Source organism: Somniosus microcephalus, chromosome 4 (genome assembly GCF_052327205.1).
Source record: "Somniosus microcephalus isolate GS21.2 chromosome 4, FLI_Smic_1.0, whole genome shotgun sequence".
Classification (NCBI taxonomy): domain Eukaryota; kingdom Metazoa; phylum Chordata; class Chondrichthyes; order Squaliformes; family Somniosidae; genus Somniosus; species Somniosus microcephalus.
This window is the reverse complement of record NC_140990.1, coordinates 336,085,805-336,106,626: the sequence shown is the minus strand read 5'-3', so window position 1 is coordinate 336,106,626 and position 20,822 is coordinate 336,085,805. Positions and strand designations below refer to the sequence as shown.

The window sequence follows — 20,822 nt, the reverse complement described above, 5'->3', positions numbered from 1 at the left end:
GACGCAGTGCAAAATAGACGGCCCGTAAGTGAGAAGCACTTGCTCAAGATAGGAATGACTGCAGTGGAACTGAATATCAGGCACTGCGTATAATGGGCGGCCGATCCTCTGCTGCCTGTGTGGAGCCTCCGCCCGAGATGAATTTCTAGGCCCTAATCTTGAGTCATAGAGTCATAATGGCACAGAAGGAGGCCATTCGGCCCATCGAGTCCATGCCAGCTCTCTGTAGAGCAATACAGTCAGTCCCATTCCCCCGCTCTATCCCCGTAGCCCTGCAAGTTTATTTCCCTCAAGTGCCTATCCAGTCTCCCCTTGACACCGAGTGTCTCCGCTTCCACCACTTCCGTCGGCAGCGAATTCCAGGTCATCACCAATCACTGCAGAAAAATGTTTTTCCTCACAACCCCCCTGTATCTCTTGCCCAAAATCTTAAGTCTGCGTCCCCTAGTCCTTGTACCATCAACTAGTGGGAACAGACTTTCCCCGTCTAGCCTATCCAAACCCGTCATAATCTTGTACACCTCTATCAAATCACCCAGCAACCTCCTTTGCTCTAATGAAAACAAATCCAGCTTCTCCAACCTGTCCTTGTAGCTAAGATCCCCCATCCCCGGAACCATTCTGGTAAATCTCCTCTGCACCCTCTCGAGGGCCTTCACATCCTTCCTAAAGTGTGGTGACCAGAACTGGACACAATACTCCAGTTGTGGCCTAACCAGCGCTTTATAAAGCAGGCACAACTGCTGTGATTATCTCTCTGCCGAGGTGTGATAAATGGCAGTTGGAAAGGTTACCTGTAAACATCTGACATGATTCTCTGACTATATAAGCTGTGTCTTTATGCATTTCTCCACTTCACCTGAAGAAGGAGCAGCGCTCCGAAAGCTTGTGATTTCAAATAAAGCTGTTGGACTATAACCTGGTGTTGTGTGACTTTTTACATTTATAAAGGTTCAGCATAACTTCTCTACTTTTGTACTCAATACCTCTATTTATGAAGCCCAAGATCCCATATGCTTTGTTAACCACTCTCTCAATATAGGAACGTTAACCACTCTCAAGATAGGAATGACTGCAGTGGAACTGAATATCGGGCACTGCTTATAACGGGTGGCCGATCCTCTACCACCTGTGTTGCTCCACCGCCCGAGATGATAGTCTTGCTTGAAGTTTATTCATTTGTGCCATCTAGTTCTGAACTCGCAGTCCCACTCGTCCAGCTTGTTAATGCATTCGACATCTATACCTTTCACTGTTTGTTTCAAAACCCTGGATCATGTCTTCTGTCCATTGTCTCTTCTTTGAAAACAAGATCAGTTCTGAGCCTCTCCTCGTGCCTTGGCCGCAAGTTCCAGCTTCATCCTCATCACTATTCACTGAACCCGGCCAGTGTGTCAGTGTCTGAAAGCAGGTGCCCAGAACTGAATGCAGTATCCAAGATGTGGCCTCACCAATGATTAGTACACGACCGGGGAATGTTTAAAAGTGTTTAAAATATTTTATTTTAGGTCCATTGTATCAGCACTGAGTTCACCCCCAGGAAGCATGGTGGGGAGAAGGGAGTTCCGTTCAGGATTCAGATTGACACGTTCAAACAAAACGAGAATGGTGAATATACTGAACACCTGTACTCCGCCAGTTGCCAGATCAAAGTGTTCAAGGTACGGGTTAAGTAGTTTACTGCTCGTCGGGGGCTAATTGTGAATATTGTTGATGGTCAGCAGAAAACAAACTCCGTTTTAAATCAACTTTTCAAATCTTGCTCCTTTTTTTTGTACTGTCGGCAATGATATTAACGTGTCTGCCTCAGTTTGGCATGTACCCACAATTCCTTTGGGTGGTGAGCTCCCAATCTCTGCTGTCTCGAGTAGAGGTGAGGTACAACCTCCCCAAAATATTGCATATCTCTCAACAGCTGGTTCACGGGCGGTATTGGCTGATGAATTGTGATGAGCATTTCAGAGCGGGAGCTATCGGGAATATTAAGTCTCTTGGGAACATCACTCCCTTGAAAAGCCTAAACATGCTATATGTGTTATTTAAGTTCATAAGAGTTTTTTAATAGAAAAGGCCATTAGGCCAACCTGGCTCATCCTTTCGATAGATCAACCTCACCTGCCAGCCTTTGCACCATATCACTCATTCCTGTCTCTCTTTCCAGAAACCAGTCTAACTGCGCCTTGAATCCATTTCAAAGTATGTTACAGGAATGTTACTGAAATGGTTGGATAGTTTTTGTTTTATTTATAATTCAGCTCTTGTTTGTTTTGATGTTTGCTTCGTGTGTTCAAATGATCAGAGTTTGACCAGTTCCTGGATTCCTGTCAAACTTGAATATGGTTTTAATGGGTGTGTGTTTTTAAAGCCTAAGGGAGCTGATCGAAAACAGAAAACCGATCGGGAGAAGATCGAAAAGCGAACGGTCCAAGAGAGAGAAAAGTACCAGCATTCGTACGATACAACGATCCTCACAGAGGTGAGATCTTTCCTGAGGAATTGGATTGTGGAATCTCTTAAATTGGGACACGGACTCACGTAAATTTACGTTCCACTAACTTGCAAACTCAATCAAGACCTTTCTGTCGGCCACTGTTGACATGATGCAATGATTATTGGCAGACTCTACAGCATAATGGCCCAGAACTTGGTGTCGGGGGCTTGCCGCGCGTGCAAGCCCCCGATCTGAACTCACCCTGCGCGCTGACATCTGAAGCCCGGGCCTGCTTGCATTTCCTGTCACAGGCCTGGTTCAGATGTCGGCGCGATGTGCTTACCTGATCCAGCGGCGTAGTTAGTGCGATGTGCCGGCTGGGATCAGGTGAGCACTGTACAACCAATCAGGGGAGGGGAAGGTTCATTCATGAGTTTGAGAGTAAGAACTGTCAAACTCATGAAAACCTCGGGGGCCCAAAACACTATTTAAATTTTGAATAAAAATTTAATAAAACATCCCAATCATTAAATTAAGTATAAATAAGTTTAAAAAAATAATTTAAACAATTTTTTTCTGAAAAAATAAATTTTTAATAAAAAGGGTCTAAAACTAAACTTACCTTATTGTAGATTCTTTAAAATAATAAACCTGTGGAAAAAAAAAATTCTAAATTGCACTAAAACACCACTTACCTGTAAAAATAAATACTTACGTGTGCTTTTTACAAGCGTAAAGACCGGAGGCCTTTACACATGCGCAAATCCCCCAAAACAGAGGAAATCCAAGACGCACGCGCTGCCCCCTACAGCGCACGCGCTAGCCTCTTCACCTCTTGGGTTAGAGGAGAGGAAATGCTGGTTTTCAGCGCATGTGCTGTGCATGCTGAAAACCGGCATTTCCTCCGGCCAGATGCGTGAGTACCCCTTCCGTACTCACGCGTTTGGGGAGGAATTACTGCCCCCTTATGTTTACAGCGGTGACAGAAAGGCAAGTACTTTTCTTGAATTTCTGCACTTATTTGCTGTGTGGCAACTTTTCCTGGCAGTGTTTACTTCTAACTCGAACATTGATGTGTGAAAAGTCATCCCATCAACATCAAATTACTAGCTGAGGTTTTTTAAAAACATCTGATTAATAGCAATGAGAGACTTTCAAAACCGAACTACAGTTCTAAATAAACACATGTACCTCTGAGAAAAGGAAATGAAAGACTTGCATTTGTATAGCGCCTTTCATAACCTCAGGATGATTCAAAGTGCTTTACAGCCAATGAAGTACTTTTTGGAGTGTAGTCATTGTTGTAATGTAGGAAACGCGGCAGCCAATTGCACACAGCAAGCTCCCATAAACGGCAATGTGATAATGACCAGATCATCTGTTTTTAGTGACATTGATGGGGGGATAAATATTGACCAGGTCACTGGGGATAACTCCCCTGCTCTTCTTCGAAATAGTGCCATGGGATCTTTTACATCCACCTGAGAGAGCAGACGGGGCCTCGGTTTAACGTCTCATCTGAAAGATGGCACCTCCGACAGTGCAGCACTCCCTCAGCACTGCACTGGAGTGTCAGCCTAGATTTATGTGCTCAAGTCTCAGGAGTGGGACTTGAACCTGTTGTGTCTGTGGATAATAAGACACAGACTGCAGGAGAATGGTACAACAGGTGTTTACTCAACGTGGCTCACACTGGAACTGATCTGTACAGATTACTACTCAGTACTATATACAGGTGTGGTCACTGCCGTTACTGCAGTATACATGAGCTGTAAAAGATAGTTCCCCCCTTAAAGGTATATACATTACAATTCCTTCCCTTTTAGATTAACAGTACCATAACACTCATTTAACAATTAAATATCAAACTAATTACAATTAACACTTTTAACATGCAACATTAGCTGAAAATAGTCTATTTATATATTCAGTCTTTGGGGAGGCTTCCTGATCCTTTCTGGATAGCGCCTTTCCCAAGTGTCTTGCTCTTGGTGCGGAGGTGATTCTGTCGTCGGTTGGTTCATCAGCTTCTGATGCTACTGTTTCTGGGGTAGATGTGACCTGTACGCCGGGTTCATCACCAGGTACGTATGGGCGAGGCATGGGGTTGACTTGTTCCTGTGACTCTAGGATCTGGTCAGCATGGCGTCTCACGATGCTCTCCCCAACGTCCACTGTGTACATTAGTGGGCCCTGCCGTGTGCATAGCGTTCCTGGCTGCCATTTTTCTGTTCGGTAGTCGCGGGCCAAGACTGGTTGCCCTACATTGAAGCTCCTTGTTGGCTTCTCATGGATGTGCTGGAATTGCTTACTCTCAACATCGCTTCGTACGTTTGGTCTGAGCAAATCCAGGCGAGATCTTAACCTTCGGTTAAAGAACATCATGGCTGGGGCCTGGTTGGTGACTGCATGTGTCGCATTCCGGTAGGCGAACAGGAAATTGTCCACCTTGTGCTGCAGCGGAATGTTGTCATTGTACATAGCCTTTATTGCCTTCTTAAAGGTTTGTACGAACCTCTCAGCCAATCCATTTGTTGCTGGATGATACGGGGCGGATGTGTAATGCCTTACCCCATTCTTTTTCAAGAACCTCCGGAACTCTTCGGACACAAACTGTGGTCCGTTGTCGGAGCAAATCTGTTCTGGCAAGCCATTCCTGGCAAAAATGGTCCGTAGGACTGCAATAGTTTTCTCCGTGGTGGTGGAGGACATTTTGATGACCTCAGGCCATTTCGAGTGCGCATCCACGGCTATTAAAAACATTGAGTCCATGAATGGACCAGTAAAATCAATATGCACCCGTTGCCATGGAGATGAGGGCCACTCCCATGGGTGTAGAGGGGCCTGTGGTGGTGCATTTTGGACTTTCTGGCATCCTGAGCAGCTCTTGGTCAGGTCCTCGATTTGTTTATCGATTCCCGGCCACCACACAAGCCCTGGCTAGGCTTTTCATTTTTACCCCTCCCAGATGACCCTCATGAAGCACATTGAGCACTCTATCCCTTAACTTAGGTGGAATTACCACTCGGGATCCACACATCAAGGTCCCCCGGCACACTGACAGCTGTTCTCTCCTTGTCGAGAATGCTGGCAACAGTGAGTCGCCATGTGCTGGCCATCCCTTCACCGTCAAATCATATACCCGAGACAGTGTCGGGTCATTTCGGGTTTCCTTTTCGATACAAGCGTCAGTTACCGGTAGGTATTCAACATAGTCGAATGGAATATTTTGACAGGATCCACTGCTGGTGCTTCCTCCGCAGTAGGCAGTGGCAGGCGTGATAGCCCATCAGCATTTCCATGCTGTTTCGTGCCCTTATATTCAATCTCATAGTGGTGCGCCCCTAGAAAAAGTGACCATCTTTGTAGTCGTTGCACAGTCATCACCAGAACGCCCTTCTTCGGATTAAAAATGGAGACAAGAGGCTGGTGATCAGTCAGCAAGGTGAATTTCTGCCCGTGCAGATAGTGATTGAACTTTTTCACTCCCCACACTAGGCTGAGGGCCTCCCTGTCAATCTGGGCATAGTTACGCTCGGCTGAGGTTAGTGATCATGATGCAAAGGCTATTGGCCTCTCTGAGCCGTCCGAGAATTTGTGCGACAGCACCGCTCCAATGCCATAGGGTGACGCATCACATGCCAACCGAATTGGTAATGTCGGGTTGTAATGGGCCAATACCTCTTTCGATGTGATTAGTGTTTTGCTCTTCTGGAAAGCTCGTCTACATTCGTCACTCCACTTCCATGGCACCCCAGTTTGCAGTAGGGTGTTCAGTGGGTGTAATATTGTAGACAAATTTGGCAAGAACTTATGGTAGTAGTTTACCAGCCCGAGGAGCGACCTCAGTTGTGACACATTTTCCGGTGCTGGAGCCTTGACTACTGCCTCAATCTTCTCTGGGGACTTATGTAACCCCTCTTTATCGATAACGTGGCCACAATACGAGATCTGTTTTCTAAAAAACTCGCATTTGGGGCGGTTAGCTCGGAGCTCATATTCCTGCAATCTAGTGAGCACCTGCTCCAGGTTGGCAAGGTGATCACTGTCATTTTCGCCCGTGACCAGGATGTCGTCCAAGTAACACTGGGTCCCTGGGATCCCTTGCAGGACTTGTTCCATTGTCCTCTGCCAAATAGCCGGAGCTGATGCTACCCTGAATACCAGCCGGTTGTCTTGGTAGAGACCTTTATGGGTGTTGATTGTGACGTATTTTTTTGATGCTTCTTCTACCTCCATTTGCAGATACGCCTGGGCCAGATCAATCTTAGTGAAGCGTTTCCCTCCAGATAGCGAGGCAAAAATATCTTCAATCCGCGGAAGTGGATATTGTACGGTGTGAAGGACCGGGTTCACTGTTACCTTAAAGTCCCCACAGATGCGAACCTTCCTTGGTTCCCCAGGCGTGCTGCTCAATGACTTTTTCATCACAGGGACGATGGGTGTAGCCCACTCGCTCCAGTCTACCTTGGACAGTACTCCTGAACGTTCCAGACTCTCCAGCTCTGATTCGACGACTGGGCGGATCGCATAAGGTACCGGTCTGGCCTGAAAGAATTTTGGGCTTGCGTTTTCTTCAATTTTAATCGTCGCTGTCATGCCTTTTAGTGTTCTGAGTCCTTGCTGGAACACTTCTTTCGCGTCAGTTAGGATCTTTGACAGTCGCCCAGGTGTGACGTCGTCATCCTTTTTGTCAGCCACAGTCAGTGCCTGTATGGAATGCCAATCCAGTTGTATTTTCCGGATCCATTCACGTCCCAGTGATGGTGGTCCTCCATCTTGCAATACATACAGGTCTAGTTTTGGTGTTTCCTTACCGTTATATATAACGGTCACCCTTATTTTTCCTTTGGGGTAGACTTTTTGTCCCGTGTACGTCTTCAAAATAATTTTTGTGTCTCTCAAGGGTATGTGTGAGAATAGCCGCTTGTAGTCTCGTCGGTTTATGACTGTTAGGGCTGATCCTGTGTCCAATTCCATCTTTACCTGGACTCCTGCTAACTTGAGAGTGACCCAAATGGTTTGGTGATCCTCCGTTGTGATCACATTATGTAGTTTCAGACAACTCAGTTCCCTGCTTTCGGAGTTGTTATCACTCTTTTGTTCGTCTGAACTATTCTCCGTCATCTTATGTACCTCCTTGTACTTTCCTTTGGTAGGTTTCTTATTGCTGGTTTTCTTTCCCGACCTGCAGACTCATGCTATGTGTCCTACTTTTCCACACTGTCTGCACACTTTGTCTTTGAACCAGCAATAAGAACATAAGAAATAGGAGCAGGAGTAGGCCAATTGGCCCCTCGAGCCTGCTCCGCCATTCAGTAAGATCATGGCTGATCTGATCCTAACCGCCAATCCACTATCACAGAACCATCTCCTGAATCTAACAGAATTAGACACACGAAATAGGAGCAGGATCAGGCTACACGGCCCCTGGGCCCGCTCCGCTACCCACAGGGCCATGACCGATCCAAACCTAGACTCGTCCAAATTCCTGCCCGCTCCCCGTAACCTTTAATTCCCTTTACTTCTCGGAAACTGTCTATTTCTGTTTTAAATTTATGTAATGATGTAGCTTCTACAGCTTTTTCACAGAATCACAGAATCTACAGTGCAGATAGAGGCCATTTCGGCCCATCGAGCCTGCACCGACACATATCCCACCCTATCCCTGTAACCCCATGTATTTAATCCCCTAACACTAAAGGTCAATTTATCATAGCCAAATCAACCTAACCTGCACATCTTTGGACTGTGGGAGGAAACCGGAGCACCCGGAGAAAACCCACGCAAACACGGGGAGAATGTGCAAACTCCACACAGACAGTCGCCCGAGACGGGATTCGAACCCGGGTCTCTGGTGCTGTGAGGCAACAGTACTAACCACTATGCCACATGATGTAGCTTCTACAACTTTTTGGGGCAGCATATTCCATGGACCTACCACCCTCTGAGTGAAGTAGTTCCTCCTCATCTCAGTTTTGAAAGAGCAGCCCCTTATTCTAAGACTATGCCCCCTAGTTCTAGTTTCACCCATCATCGGGAACATCTTCCCCGCTTCCACCCGATCCAACCCCTTCACAATCTTATATGTTTCAATAAGATCGCCTCTCATTCTTCTGAACTCCAATGAGTAGAGTCCCAATCTACGCAACCTCTCCTCGTATGTCCATCCCCTCATCCCCGGGATTAACCGAGTGAACCTTCTTTGTACTGACTCGAGAGCAAGTATGTCCTTTCTTAAGTATGGACACCAAAACTGTACGCAGTATTCCAGGTGCGGTCTCACCAATACCTTGTACATCTGAAGCAATACCTCCCTATTTTTATATTCTATCCCCCTAGCAATGAAAGCCAACATTCCATTCATTCTGGTCGTGTGTTGTTCTGCCGCAGCGATAGCACTTCTCTGTTCCATATGACATTTCGTTTGTGCCATATTCTTGCGGTCTCTGTTGTATCTCTGCAGCCCCCCATACTGCTGCTTCATGTGATACCGCAATGCTGAAAGCCTTTTCTAGCGTAAGGTCCTTTTCAGATAAAAGCCGTTTCTGGGTTCCTTCACTTTGAAGCCCACACACAAACTTGTCCCTTAAGGTATCTGCCTGTCCCGCTCCAAACTGGCAGTGTTTTGATAGTTTGCGCAGTTCTGTTAAATAATCAGCATTGCTTTCATCCTTATGCTGGTTCCGTTTGTGAAACTTGACTCTTTCTGCTATCAGCAGCGGTGTGGGGTTTAAATGCTCCTTTAGTATCGTTACTATGTCTTCAAAACTCTTTTCCATTGGCTTCGTTGGGGTTAATAGATTTCGTAATAAACCATACGTCTTTGGACCCATTAAATTTAACAATACCGACGCTTTCTTGTCATCTGACACCTCATTTGCCTTGCAGTACACCTCTATTCGTTCGACATATGTAGTCCAATCTTCGACTTCATTGTCAAATGCGGTGATACTGCCACTCTTTGGCATTTTGGGTGTGGTTTAAAATGGCGTCTCCCAATGGCTTAAAATGGCGTCTCCCGCGCTTTCCTTCCTCTCCCGCTGCTGCCAACGCCGCTCCCGGTGGTTCTCATGGCAATGGCGGCGCCCTGTAGGTTTCGCGCGCTTCTCCTGCGCTGCTGCCAACGCCGCTCTCGGTGGTTCTCATGGCAATGGCGGCGCCCTGTAGGTTTCGCGCGCTTCTCCTGCGCTGCTGCCAACGCCGCTCTCGGAGGTCCTCGTGGCAATGGCGGTGCCCTGTAGGTTTCGCGCGCTTCTCCTGCGCTGCTGCCAACGCCGCTCTCTGAGGTCCTCGTGGCAATGGCGGTGCCTTGCGGGTTTCTGCGCGTCTCTCTCTCCCTCTCTCCGACGCTGCTCGGCCCCTGAACACCGGCTGCGCCCTGTGCGCTCTGCCCTCTCTCTCTCTCTCCCCCGTCGATACTGCTCGGCCCTTTGCTGTGCCGCTCGGTCGGGCTCTAGCCCGCCGCTGTCCGGGAAGGGTCTGCGCACTACCTGTTGCCAGCCCGTTTCGCTGGACCACCTCGACTGGAAAGCCAAGCCTGGCTCTCGACAGCCTCCCCCGCAATTCTCGAGTCTCTGCTGGATGACTGGGCGGTTGCCCGTGGTCGACGCCCGAGTCTCTGGCCTTGACCTCCAATCCACTTATCTCCAGGAACGAATCCCCGGGAGGTGATGCAGAGTTGCAGGGAGGTTCGAACTTGCCTTGTCGCCAATGTTGTGTCTGTGTATCATAAGACGCAGACTGCAGGAGAACGGTACAACAGGTGTTTACTCAACGGGGCTCACACTTGAACTGATCTGTACAGATTACTACTCAGTACTATATACAGGTGTGGTCACTGCCGGTACTGCAGTATACATGAGCTGTAAAAGATAGTTCCCTCCTTAAAGGTATATACATTATAGAACCCACAACCGTCTGACTCCGAGGCGAGTGTGCTACCCACTGAGCCACAGCTGACAGTGTCAAATCTTATATACAAATCTTTAAAGTAGGTTTCCTGGCCAATATTTATCCCTCAAAAAACAGATTATCTGGTCATTATCACATTGCTGTTTGTGGGAGCTTGCTGCCGCGTTTCCCACATTACAACAGTGACTACACTCCAAAAAATACTTCATTGACTGTAAAGCGCTTTGAGACGTCCGGTGGTCGTGAAAGGCACTATATAAATGCAAGTCTTCCTTTCTTATTAAACCCTTAAATTTCTCAGCTCCTCTACTCTTTTTAAAGCTTTACATCTTTTAATGTTTTCTTGTACCCAATAATACTGCAGTAGTTGCAGAATTAATCATCACCTTCTATGTATGACCCACCAGAGGAAAAACTGTCTTGTTTTCTGCCACTTTTACGTTATAATGAAAGAATATTAATGTGATGACGTATTTTGAGAGATGCTGACAGAACTATGCTCCTCGTTCTTCTTTGCAGTGCTCGCCATGGCCTGATGTCTCGTACATTAGTAGTACTCCCTCCACAGGCTACCACAGCTTGCCTGTCAGCTTCAGTGTCAGTGAAGGGTATGTACCACACTCTCTACAAAATCCCCTTTGTCACTGCCTTGGCCATGAGCCATTGTAGACTTGGAGTGCCAGAATCTAAAGCCAGTCCATTTTTTGTTTAAACAATCAACGTCCTTATTTCAATAATCTGGCTCCAAGGAATGAGTTGCTGGACGTGTGCAGCTACAAGGATAAAGTCGCAGGAAAACCATAGTATAAATTAAGCACAATTTGAGACCCTCAAGACCAGTTTAATCTTTGCCTTTTCAACTGTGGTCTGGAACATAGAAACATAGGAAGGAACATCGGAACAGGAGTAGGCCATTTAGCCCCTCGAGCCTGTTCCGCCATTCAATGAGATCATGGCTGATCTGTGATCTAACTCCATAGGCCCGCCTTTGGCCCATATCCCTTAATACCTTTGGTTAACAAAAATCTATCAATCCCAGATTTAAAGTTAACAATTGATCGAGCATCAACTGCTGTTTGCGGAAGAGAGTTCCAAACTTCTACCACCCTTTGTGTGTAGAAGTGTTTCCTAATTTCACTCCTGAAAGGTCTGGCTCTGATTTTTAGACTATGCCCCCCTAGTCCTAGAATCACCAACCAGCGGAAATAGTTTCTCTCTATCTACCCTATCTGTTCCCCTTAATATCTTGAAAACATTGATCAGATCACCTCTTAACCTTCAAAATTCCAGGGAATACAACCCTAGTTTGTGTAATCGCTCCTCGTAATTTAACCCTTGGAGTCCGGGTATCATTCTAGTAAACCTACGCTGCCCTCCCTCCGAGGCCAATATATCTTCCTAAGGTGCGGTGCCCAGAACTGCTCCCAGTGCTCCAGGTGTGGTCTAACCAGGGCTTTGTACAGCTGCAGCATAACTTCTACCCCCTTGTACTCTAGTCCTCTCGATATAAAGGCCAGCTTTCCATTAACCATTTTGATTATTTTCTGTACCTGTCCATGACATTTTAATGATCTATGTACCTGGACCCCGAAGACTCTGAGCTTGAGGTTCTACTTTGAATTATCTTCTGACATGATTACCATGTCACAGTATGACAATCTTTTGGTGTGGGGTGGAAGGGAGATGCAATGCTGAATAAATTTGTCTTGCTTTCTCAGCAAAAGGCACAGCTTGGAGGGGCTCCTGTTTGTAAAGGCAGCCTGTGGATGTTATCTTAACAATCCGCAGCTGCAGCTTATTAGACAGATTTAAATAAGAAACTAAAGGGTTGTACGCAGCTCCTGGCCATTATTATGTCCGTGTATAATTGAGACACGGACGGCAGGAGTTGATTATAACAAGTCTTTACTGAATGGAGACAACCTGGAACTGAAACTACAGAAGGCTGCTAGTGCCTTTTATATAGGGGTGGTCACTGCCGGTACTGCAGTCTGAGACCAGTTATTCCCTTAAAGGTACATACACAACAATTCCTCACCTTTTAGATAAACAGTACATAACATTCATTTAACAACTAAATGATAACTAATTACAATTACGGTTGCTAGATACATTGGTTGAGGTTAAGCAATTATAAGTTCAGTCTTTGAGGAGGCTTCCTGATTCTGTCTGGATAACGCCTCTTTGGGGTATCAGGTTCTTCTGGTAAGGTTGAGTCGGGATCAATGTCGTTGTTTGGTTTGTCTGCTTCCAATATCACCGATTTTGTGGTAGATGCAATTGGTACTTCGGTTTCATCGCCAGGTGTATCAGATCGTGGTGTGGAGTTGACGTTTTCCAGTGACTCTAGAATCTGGTCAGCATGGCGTCTTACAATGCTCTCTCCAACGTCCACGGTATACATGAGAGGTCCTTGCCGTGTACAGATCGTTCCTGGCTGCCATTTCTCTGTGCGGTAGTCCCTGGCCAAAACTGGTTGACCTATCTTAAAACTCCTGGTCGGCCTTTCATTCATATTCTGAAACTGTCTGTTCTCCACATCTCTTCTGATGTTCGGCTTAACCAAATCCAAGCGGCATCGTAGTCTTCGATTGAAGAACATCATGGCAGGAGTTTGGTTGGTAACCGCATGTGTCGCACTCCGGTAGGCAAACAAGAAGTTGTCCGCCTTGTGTTGTAGGGGTATATCTTCATTACACATTGCCTTGATAGCCTTCTTGAATGTTTGAACAAACCTCTCGGCCAATCCATTAGTGGCTGGATGATATGGGGCAGATGTGTAATGCTTAACACCCTTGTTCTTTAAGAACCTCTGGAACTCTTCAGACACAAACTGTGGTCCATTGTCAGAGCAAATCTGTTCAGGCAGCCCATTCCTGGCGAATATGGTTCGTAAGACTGTGATAGTTTTTTCTGTGGTGGTTGAGGACATTTTTATTACCTCTGGCCACTTTGAATGTGCATCCACCGCAATTAAAAACATCGAGTCCATGAAGGGACCAGCAAAATCAATGTGCACCCTTTGCCATGGAGATGAGGGCCACTCCCATGGATGTAGAGGGCTTGTGGTGGGGCGTTTTGGACCTTCTGGCATCCTGTACAGCTCTTGGTCATCTCTTCGATTTCTCTATCGATTCCCGGCCACCACACAAATGCTCTGGCTAAGTTCTTCATTTTTACCCCTCCCAGATGACCCTCATGAAGCTCATTGAGCACTCTATCCTTCAATATGGGTGGAATTACTACACTGGATCCACACATCAAGGTTCCTCTGCACACTGACAGCTGTTCTCTTCTCGGCGAGAATGCTGGCAGCAGTGGTTCGCCATGTGCTGGCCATCCCTTCACCGTTAAATCATAGACCCAGGATAGTGTCGGGTCATTTCGTGTTTCCTTTTCTATGTTTGCATTCGTCACAGGGAGACATTTGACTATGGTCGAGTGGAATATCTCCACTGGATCCACTGCAAGTTCTTCTTCCACCGTCGGCAACGGTAGGCGCGACAATCCATCAGCATTCCCATGCTGTTTAGTTCCTTTGTACTCGATGTCATATTGGTGTGCCCCTAGGAAAAGGGACCACCTCTGTAGCCGTTGTGCTGTCATTATCGGTACGCCCTTCTGAGGGTTGAAAATGGAGACAAAAGGTTGATGATCAGTTAGTAGAGTAAATTTTTGACCGTGCAGGTAGTGATTGAACTTCTTCACCCCCTACACCAGGCTGAGGGCCTCTCTGTCAATCTGGGCGTAGTTATGCTCAGCTGAAGTTAACGAGCGTGACGCAAAAGCTATCGGCCTCTCTAACCCATCAAGGAATTTATGTGACAGTACCGCCCCAATGCCGTAGGGAGACGCATCACACGCCAGTCTTATCGGTAGTGATGGGTTGTAGTGAGCCAATACTTCTCTTGAAGTGATTAAGTCCTTACTCTTCTGAAAGGCCCGCTTACATTCATTGCTCCATTTCCATGCTACTCCCGTTCGTAGTAGGGCGTTCAGTGGGTGCAGAATTGTGGACAAATTCGGTAAAAACTTATGGTAGTAATTCACCAATCCGAGGAATGACCTCAGTTGCGACACATTTTCAGGCGCTGGGGCCTTAACTACTGCTTCAATTTTGTCAGGGGACTTGCGTAACCCCTCTTCATCAATCACGTGGCCACAATACGATATCTGTTTCTTGAAAAACTCGCACTTGGGGCGATTGGCTCGTAGCCCATGTTCACGTAGTCTAGTGAGCACCTGTTCTAGGTTGTCAAGGTGTTCACTGTCATCTTCACCTGTCACTAGGATGTCGTCCAAGTAACACTGAGTCCCCGGAATCCCTTGCAGGACTTGTTCCATCGCTTTTTGCCATATCGCCGGAGCTGATGCTACTCCAAATACCAGTCGATGATACTGGTAAAGACCTTTGTGAGTGTTTATCGTGAGATACTTCCTAGAGGATTCTTCAACCTCCATCTGCAAATATGCTTGTGGTAGGTCAATTTTTGTAAAACGCTTCCCTCCAGATAGTGAGGCGAAGATATCTTCTATCCTTGGAAGAGGATATTGTACTGTGTGAAGGACTAGGTTCACCGTCACCTTGAAGTCCCCACAGATGCGAACCTTCCTTGGCTCCTCAGACTTATTGTTTAACGTTTTCTTCATGACAGGAACGATGGGTGTCGCCCACTCGCTCCAGTCTACCTTAGATAACACGCCTGCATTCTCCAGATTCTCCAGCTCTGCCTCGACGGCTGGGCGAATCGCATATGGTACCGGTCTTGCTTTGAAAAACTTGGGAATTGCATTCTCTTCTATGGGTTGTTCTGACGACGGGATAATAATAAAATTAAAAAATTAAACGTGCAGAAAGCCGCGAGGAGCTGCAGTTTACAACGGAAACCGTGGAAAGCAGCGCTAGCAACAGCGGGGAAGAAGGCAAAGCGCAGGAGGCGCCATTTTGTTAAATCAGGGAAGAAGGCAAAGCACGGGAGGCGCCATTTCAGATTTCCAAGATGCCGAAGACTGGCTATATCACTGCCTTTGATAATGCAATAGAAGACTGGACTATTATGTCCGTGTATAATTGAGACACGGACGGCAGGAGTTGATTATAACAAGTCTTTACTGAATGGAGACAACCTGGAACTGAAACTACAGAAGGTTGCTAGTGCCTTTTATACAGGGGTGGTCACTGCCGGTACTGCAGTCTGAGACCAGTTATTCCCTTAAAGGTACATACACAACAGCCATTACTGGAGATTTCCTTTCAATTTTTCTGCATAGATTCTTTGGACTCCACCCAAAGCAGTCTTCAAGATAATTGTTCTTTATGGGTTAATATTTTTTGACTCTTCTCCCGGAAGGCACTTGACTCTTGCTGGGGTATGTTTTCAGAAACCTCTGCCACCCTCCAGAACCAAGCTTCAGTGACCATTATAACCCAGCCAGGCTATTCAGTATGATGAAGGGCACCACAGCCGAGTCAGGTCGTGTCCTCCCCCTGTGCCTACACATTGCTACTTTCCAGCAGAAACGCTGGCCGATCGCCTCCCAGCCCAGCCACATCCACCCCCACCCCCCCCCCCAAAACAACCAATGGTGTTGTGTCCAATTGTCACACCACGACTGCTATCCCACCTGAGAGAAGCTAACTTACAACAACAACAACGTGTACTTCTATCACGCCTTTAACGTAGTAAAACGTCCCAAGGTGCTTCACAGGGTTGTTATAAAGCAAATGTTGACACCGAGCCACGTAAGGAGATATTAGGGCAGATGGCGGGTCAAAGAAGTAGGTTTTAAGGAGCGTCTTAAAGGAGGAAAGAGAGGCGGAGAGGTTTATGGAGGGAATTCCAGAGCTTAGGGCCCAGGCAGCTGAAGGCATGGCCGCCAATGGTGGAGCGATTAAAATCGGGATGGTCAAGAGGCCAGAATTAGAGGAGTGCAGATATCTTGTGGGGGGGGGGGGGGGGGCGGCGGTGGTTGTGGGGCTGAAGGAGATTACAGAGATAGGGAGGGGCTAGGCCATGGAGAGATTTGAAAACAAGGATGCAAATTTTAAAATTGAGACGTTGCTTAACCGAGAGCCAATGTCTGTCAGCGAGCACAGGGGTGATGGGTGAATGGGACTTGGTGCGAGTTAGGACACGGGCAGCCGAGTTTTGGATGACCTCAAGTTTACGTAGGGTAGAATGTGGGCGGCCAGCCAGGAGTGTGTTGGAATAGTCAAGTCTAGAGGTAACAACTTAGCATAGACTGGGGCTTAAACCTGCCGACTCAGTGGGCCGCATGTTTCAGTGCTTGAGGGAGCATCACTGCTTTGAATTTTAGTTGTTACTCATTGACTGATACTGTTCTAATGAAACAATGCTGGAGTTATATTTCATGTTAAGAGTGTGGTTAATCTCCATAGCATCCAATCTTTGAGCCTCTTACATATAATGTTTCTGAGTTCTTGGCCTCGATTTTCATTGGGCCGTGAGGCGGGCTTTTAGGCGTGCGGGGGGTTAAAATTGCAAAACCTGGGGGTTGCGATCCCCGCCGCCTGGTTCCCGCCTCCATGCCATTTTAACCTAGGTGTGTCTGATTGACCCGACTCAGTCCCGCCTGCAACAGGTGGGACTGGTCTTTAGGGCCCTTAAACAGCACTGATTGGCCTTTATAATCCCATTTTAACAGGCCCTTGCCTGTTTAACCCTTTTCCCACGTAAAACGCGCCTGCTGGGGATCACGCCTGTGAAACCTGGCGTGAACACTATTGGCTTGCTGACTATCAGCTGCAGGTTCAACATTAAAGAGGATATTTGATCAGTCGTCATTTGCAGATGGCAGGACTTTGTTGTCTCAGGTCTGGGACAACTTTTACCAGGCCTAACCACAGCTGTAGAAGTTTTGAGCCTCACACACTTCACCAGGGTGACCTCCTGCGAAACCCCTCTCACCACCCTCACTCAGCGCTTCCTCAACTGAGGCACCTACCAGAAGCATGGGAGGCCTTTTTTTCCTTCCCCTCTTGGCATTAGAGGACCTCCAGCCCCATTCGCGAAATGACACACGCCACAACTGCAGAAGTTGCCATCAGAATTTTTATGAAAAACACACAACTGATGGCATTTCCACAAAATACACAGCATTTCACCCAAGTGACTACCCTTGTGACTATTGGTGCTTTATTTTATTCTTATGCGTGCTCCTACGTAGTGGTTCCCCTGTGGTTTCAGCAGATGTGGAGGCCCCTTGCTCACTTTCCTGCTGCTCCTGTCTCGACACCTTTGGCGGGCGTCCTCTGGGATGGCGAGCCTGTGAGGGCTCGCCAGCAGTCTGCTGCTCCTGCGGCTGTGCAGGGGTTGAGACCTCTATCTCCGTTGGGTGTGTACTCCGGCGGGGCTCTGACCGAGGGCTCTGCAGTGGCATGGAAGTGTGAGCGCTTGGAGAGGAGCCCTCACTTCTTTGAGGTCTGCCACCAACCTCCCTCTCATGGGTCAGGTCCCCCTCAGTGCCTGCAGGTGGCTTGAGAGCAGCTTGCTGCACATCAGGGGGGCCATGGGGACCCGTATCTACAATGGCAGTCCTACTCTGAAGGACTTCCATGAAGGTCTGGTTTCTCTGTTCAATAGATGCCCATCGCTCCTCAAGAGATGTCATTCTATTCTGAACACTCATCATGTTTTCCATACCCTGGCGACTAACTTCCTCCATGGCAGCAGCCCTCCTCTACTGTAGCCAGCCTTACCATGGAGGCAGCAATCATTTCCACGTAGGTAGCCATCCTTTCCATGTTGATGCGTTCATGCGCCAATGACTCCACCCACAAAGGCTCTGCTCATGTTCGCTATGGACTCCTCCATTCGCTCCACACTAGCAGCGACTCTAGAGACAAAACCTGCCAGAGACTCCTGCATCTGTGCCTGGAGTTCCATCACCTCTGATCTTACGGATGGACCCAGAGGCAGAGGGTCGACATGCAGCTGAGCTGAGCTGGCAGAGTCTTGCGCCCTCCGACAAGGACTCTCCACTGCAGTCCCTGTCTCCACCATCTGCTGATGCTCACTTGTGAGCTGTGATACACCAGGTGACAACTCTACTCTATGTCCCGAAGGTCCCACCGAGGTGTGAGTGTCTGCGCTGGTGCTGGGTGTGCTTATTTCTGCTGACGCTGCGCCCTCAGAGGTTGCAGATTCCTCTGAGGAGTCTGGCTGCTCAGGCTCTTCCTCCTGCACACTGGGGACGGGGGCTCTCGATGGTCCTGTGGGGGAGTCAAGGAAAAAGTTAGAGATGTGATGCCAAGGTTACATGCACATTGCATTTTGCAGATGATCATAAGTCCATATGATGTAGCTTCAGAATCATTATCAGCGACTCATGCAATGCCAATGAGAGAGATGGAAAGCTATTCTGTCACCAGCTTGCGGGGATGCTCCTGCCTGTCCTTCCCCAACGTCCACATCTCGGTCAGCCCTGGCAATCTCCAGGACGCCTTCCTCCCAGGGGGTGAGCTGGGCTAATGAGGGCGGCCCTCCTCCTGTCCTGGCTCGCGCTCTCCTGTTGTGAGCTCTCTTTTCCTGCAATGAGGGAGACAAGTGGAGGTTGAGTGAGAATGAAGGAGTGAGTGTAGAGATTGCATAGCATAGATACTTAGAAGGAGACAAAGATGGAGTGAGGTTGCAAGACCAAGGGCCCTCCCTGTGTGTTATCAGTTGTGTTCAAAGCATCAGAGTGAGAGGGAGTGTGAGGGCTGCATGGTGGCATAGTTCTGTGAATGTGAGCATAGAGAGAGAGGGAATGGGTAAGGGTGCATGGATGTGAGTGTCTAGTGGGATGTGCAGGAAGAGATTGCTAAAGCTGAGTGTTGGTGAGGAAAGGCAATGGGGATCAGATTGAGGGTGATGAAAACATCATACAGTACTTACTTTTCCAGTGCGAAGAAGGTCATGGAATCTTTTCCTGCACTGCAACCACGTTCTTCGTGTGAGCCCCAAGCAGTTGACTTGACCTGCCACCTCTAGCCACACAGCCTTGGTCTGGCTGGGAGGCCTCTTCCTCCCTGAAGAAGGGAAGAGGACCTCCCTGTGGGCCCTAGCACCATCCAGTAATGCCTGGAGTGAAGCCTCATCAAATTTGGGCGCAGATCTGGCCCTCCTGCTGGCCGTTCCTCCTGCAGGCTCCTGTGCCATCTTAATGTTGAAGGTTGGAAGCCTGCAGAGGAAGCAAGGCTTGCTGTGGACCTTAAAAGCAGCAGCAATGATGACGTCATATTCTGCGACTTTCTGACTGGAAATACTCAATTGCCAAGGCTTCCCACACGCTGGAAATCAATTGGCCAATTGTGTTAAATTTGCATCAATCTCACAGACTCATTTACAATCGTGTCGGAATCACTAAATTTAGAGAACCCGCCAATTCCCCGCACCTGAACTAAAATAGACCCCCTTGTGTTTAAATTTGGGACATTTAGATACTGGGTCTTACTCAAATCTCCTTAGTCCCACCCTTTGTAGATGAGTTTGTATTATTTGCTTTGCCTGCGATGTGTTAACATAGCTGCATCGTCACTCACAAACCTCTTCTCTTTCTGGTTGCGTAACTTCAGAAACTGTTCACCAACAAGCCAAGAGGAGCCACTGCCTCCGAGCACGGATGTAAGTAGTTGTGAGATCATGTTAATGTGGTGCTTTTCTTTTTTTTAGGACACTCTGGTGCACTATTCATTTACTTTTTAAGTGAAGACCTCTTATTCTTTTTGCAATGTAGTACCTGTTGCCCACGGCCTCTAACCAGGATGCACTGCACTGGCTGCACAGAAACCGCTTCTCGGCGTTCTGCCAGCTATTTGTCAATTTCTCAGGTGAGCTCTTTTTCTTTAAAAAAAAAACTCCAGAATTGTTTGAAGCTCGTGAAACTCTCAAGACCCGCAGTAATAGTGTATCCCTGGTGTCCAGAAATTGAACTTGAATAGAAACTGCTTGAAGATTTATTGACCACCATTGGCAGCCATGCTTTCAGCTGGCTGGGCCCTAAGATCTGGAATTTCCTTCCTAAACCTCTCCGTCTCTCTACCTCTCTCTCCTCCTTTAAGCTGCTCCTTAAAACCTACATCTTTGGCCAAACTCATCTGTTCTAATATCTCCTTATATGGCTCGACGCCAACAATGGTAACGCTCCTGTGAAGCACCTTGGGACATTTTACTACGTTAAAGGTGCTATATAAATCCAAGTTGTTGTTTAATTATTAGTCAACAGAACTTTATAACTTGCTGTCACTAAAAGCTCTTGTGTCTCCTTTTTATTGCTGAATGCTTGAAAGTGAGGGAAGGGAGACTGTTCTCTTTTTTAAAAAAAATTTCCTTCTCTTCCTCACAGTAAGTATGCACGTCAATGAAATCACAGCCTCAATGCCCCATTGCTACACAACATAATGCCAATAATTAAGTCTACAACTAGTTGTGATTTGCTTATGGCTAAGAGAGAAATGCCTAGACTCTGCTTTCTG

The 20,822-nt window shown here is 47.4% G+C and overlaps 1 protein-coding gene across 1 annotated transcript in view; it reads left to right on the top strand.

The window, feature by feature from the left end:
* tfcp2l1 (transcription factor CP2-like 1) overlaps positions 1 to 20,822 on the top strand; it is an 83,494-nt gene that overhangs the window by 41,127 nt on the left and 21,545 nt on the right. The window contains exons 6-10 of the mRNA XM_085986886.1: positions 1,509 to 1,661; positions 2,366 to 2,476; positions 10,865 to 10,953; positions 19,923 to 19,971; positions 20,084 to 20,177. Coding sequence (XP_085843012.1) covers positions 1,509 to 1,661; positions 2,366 to 2,476; positions 10,865 to 10,953; positions 19,923 to 19,971; positions 20,084 to 20,177 — 496 coding nt within the window. The remainder of the gene's footprint in view (positions 1 to 1,508; positions 1,662 to 2,365; positions 2,477 to 10,864; positions 10,954 to 19,922; positions 19,972 to 20,083; positions 20,178 to 20,822) is intronic.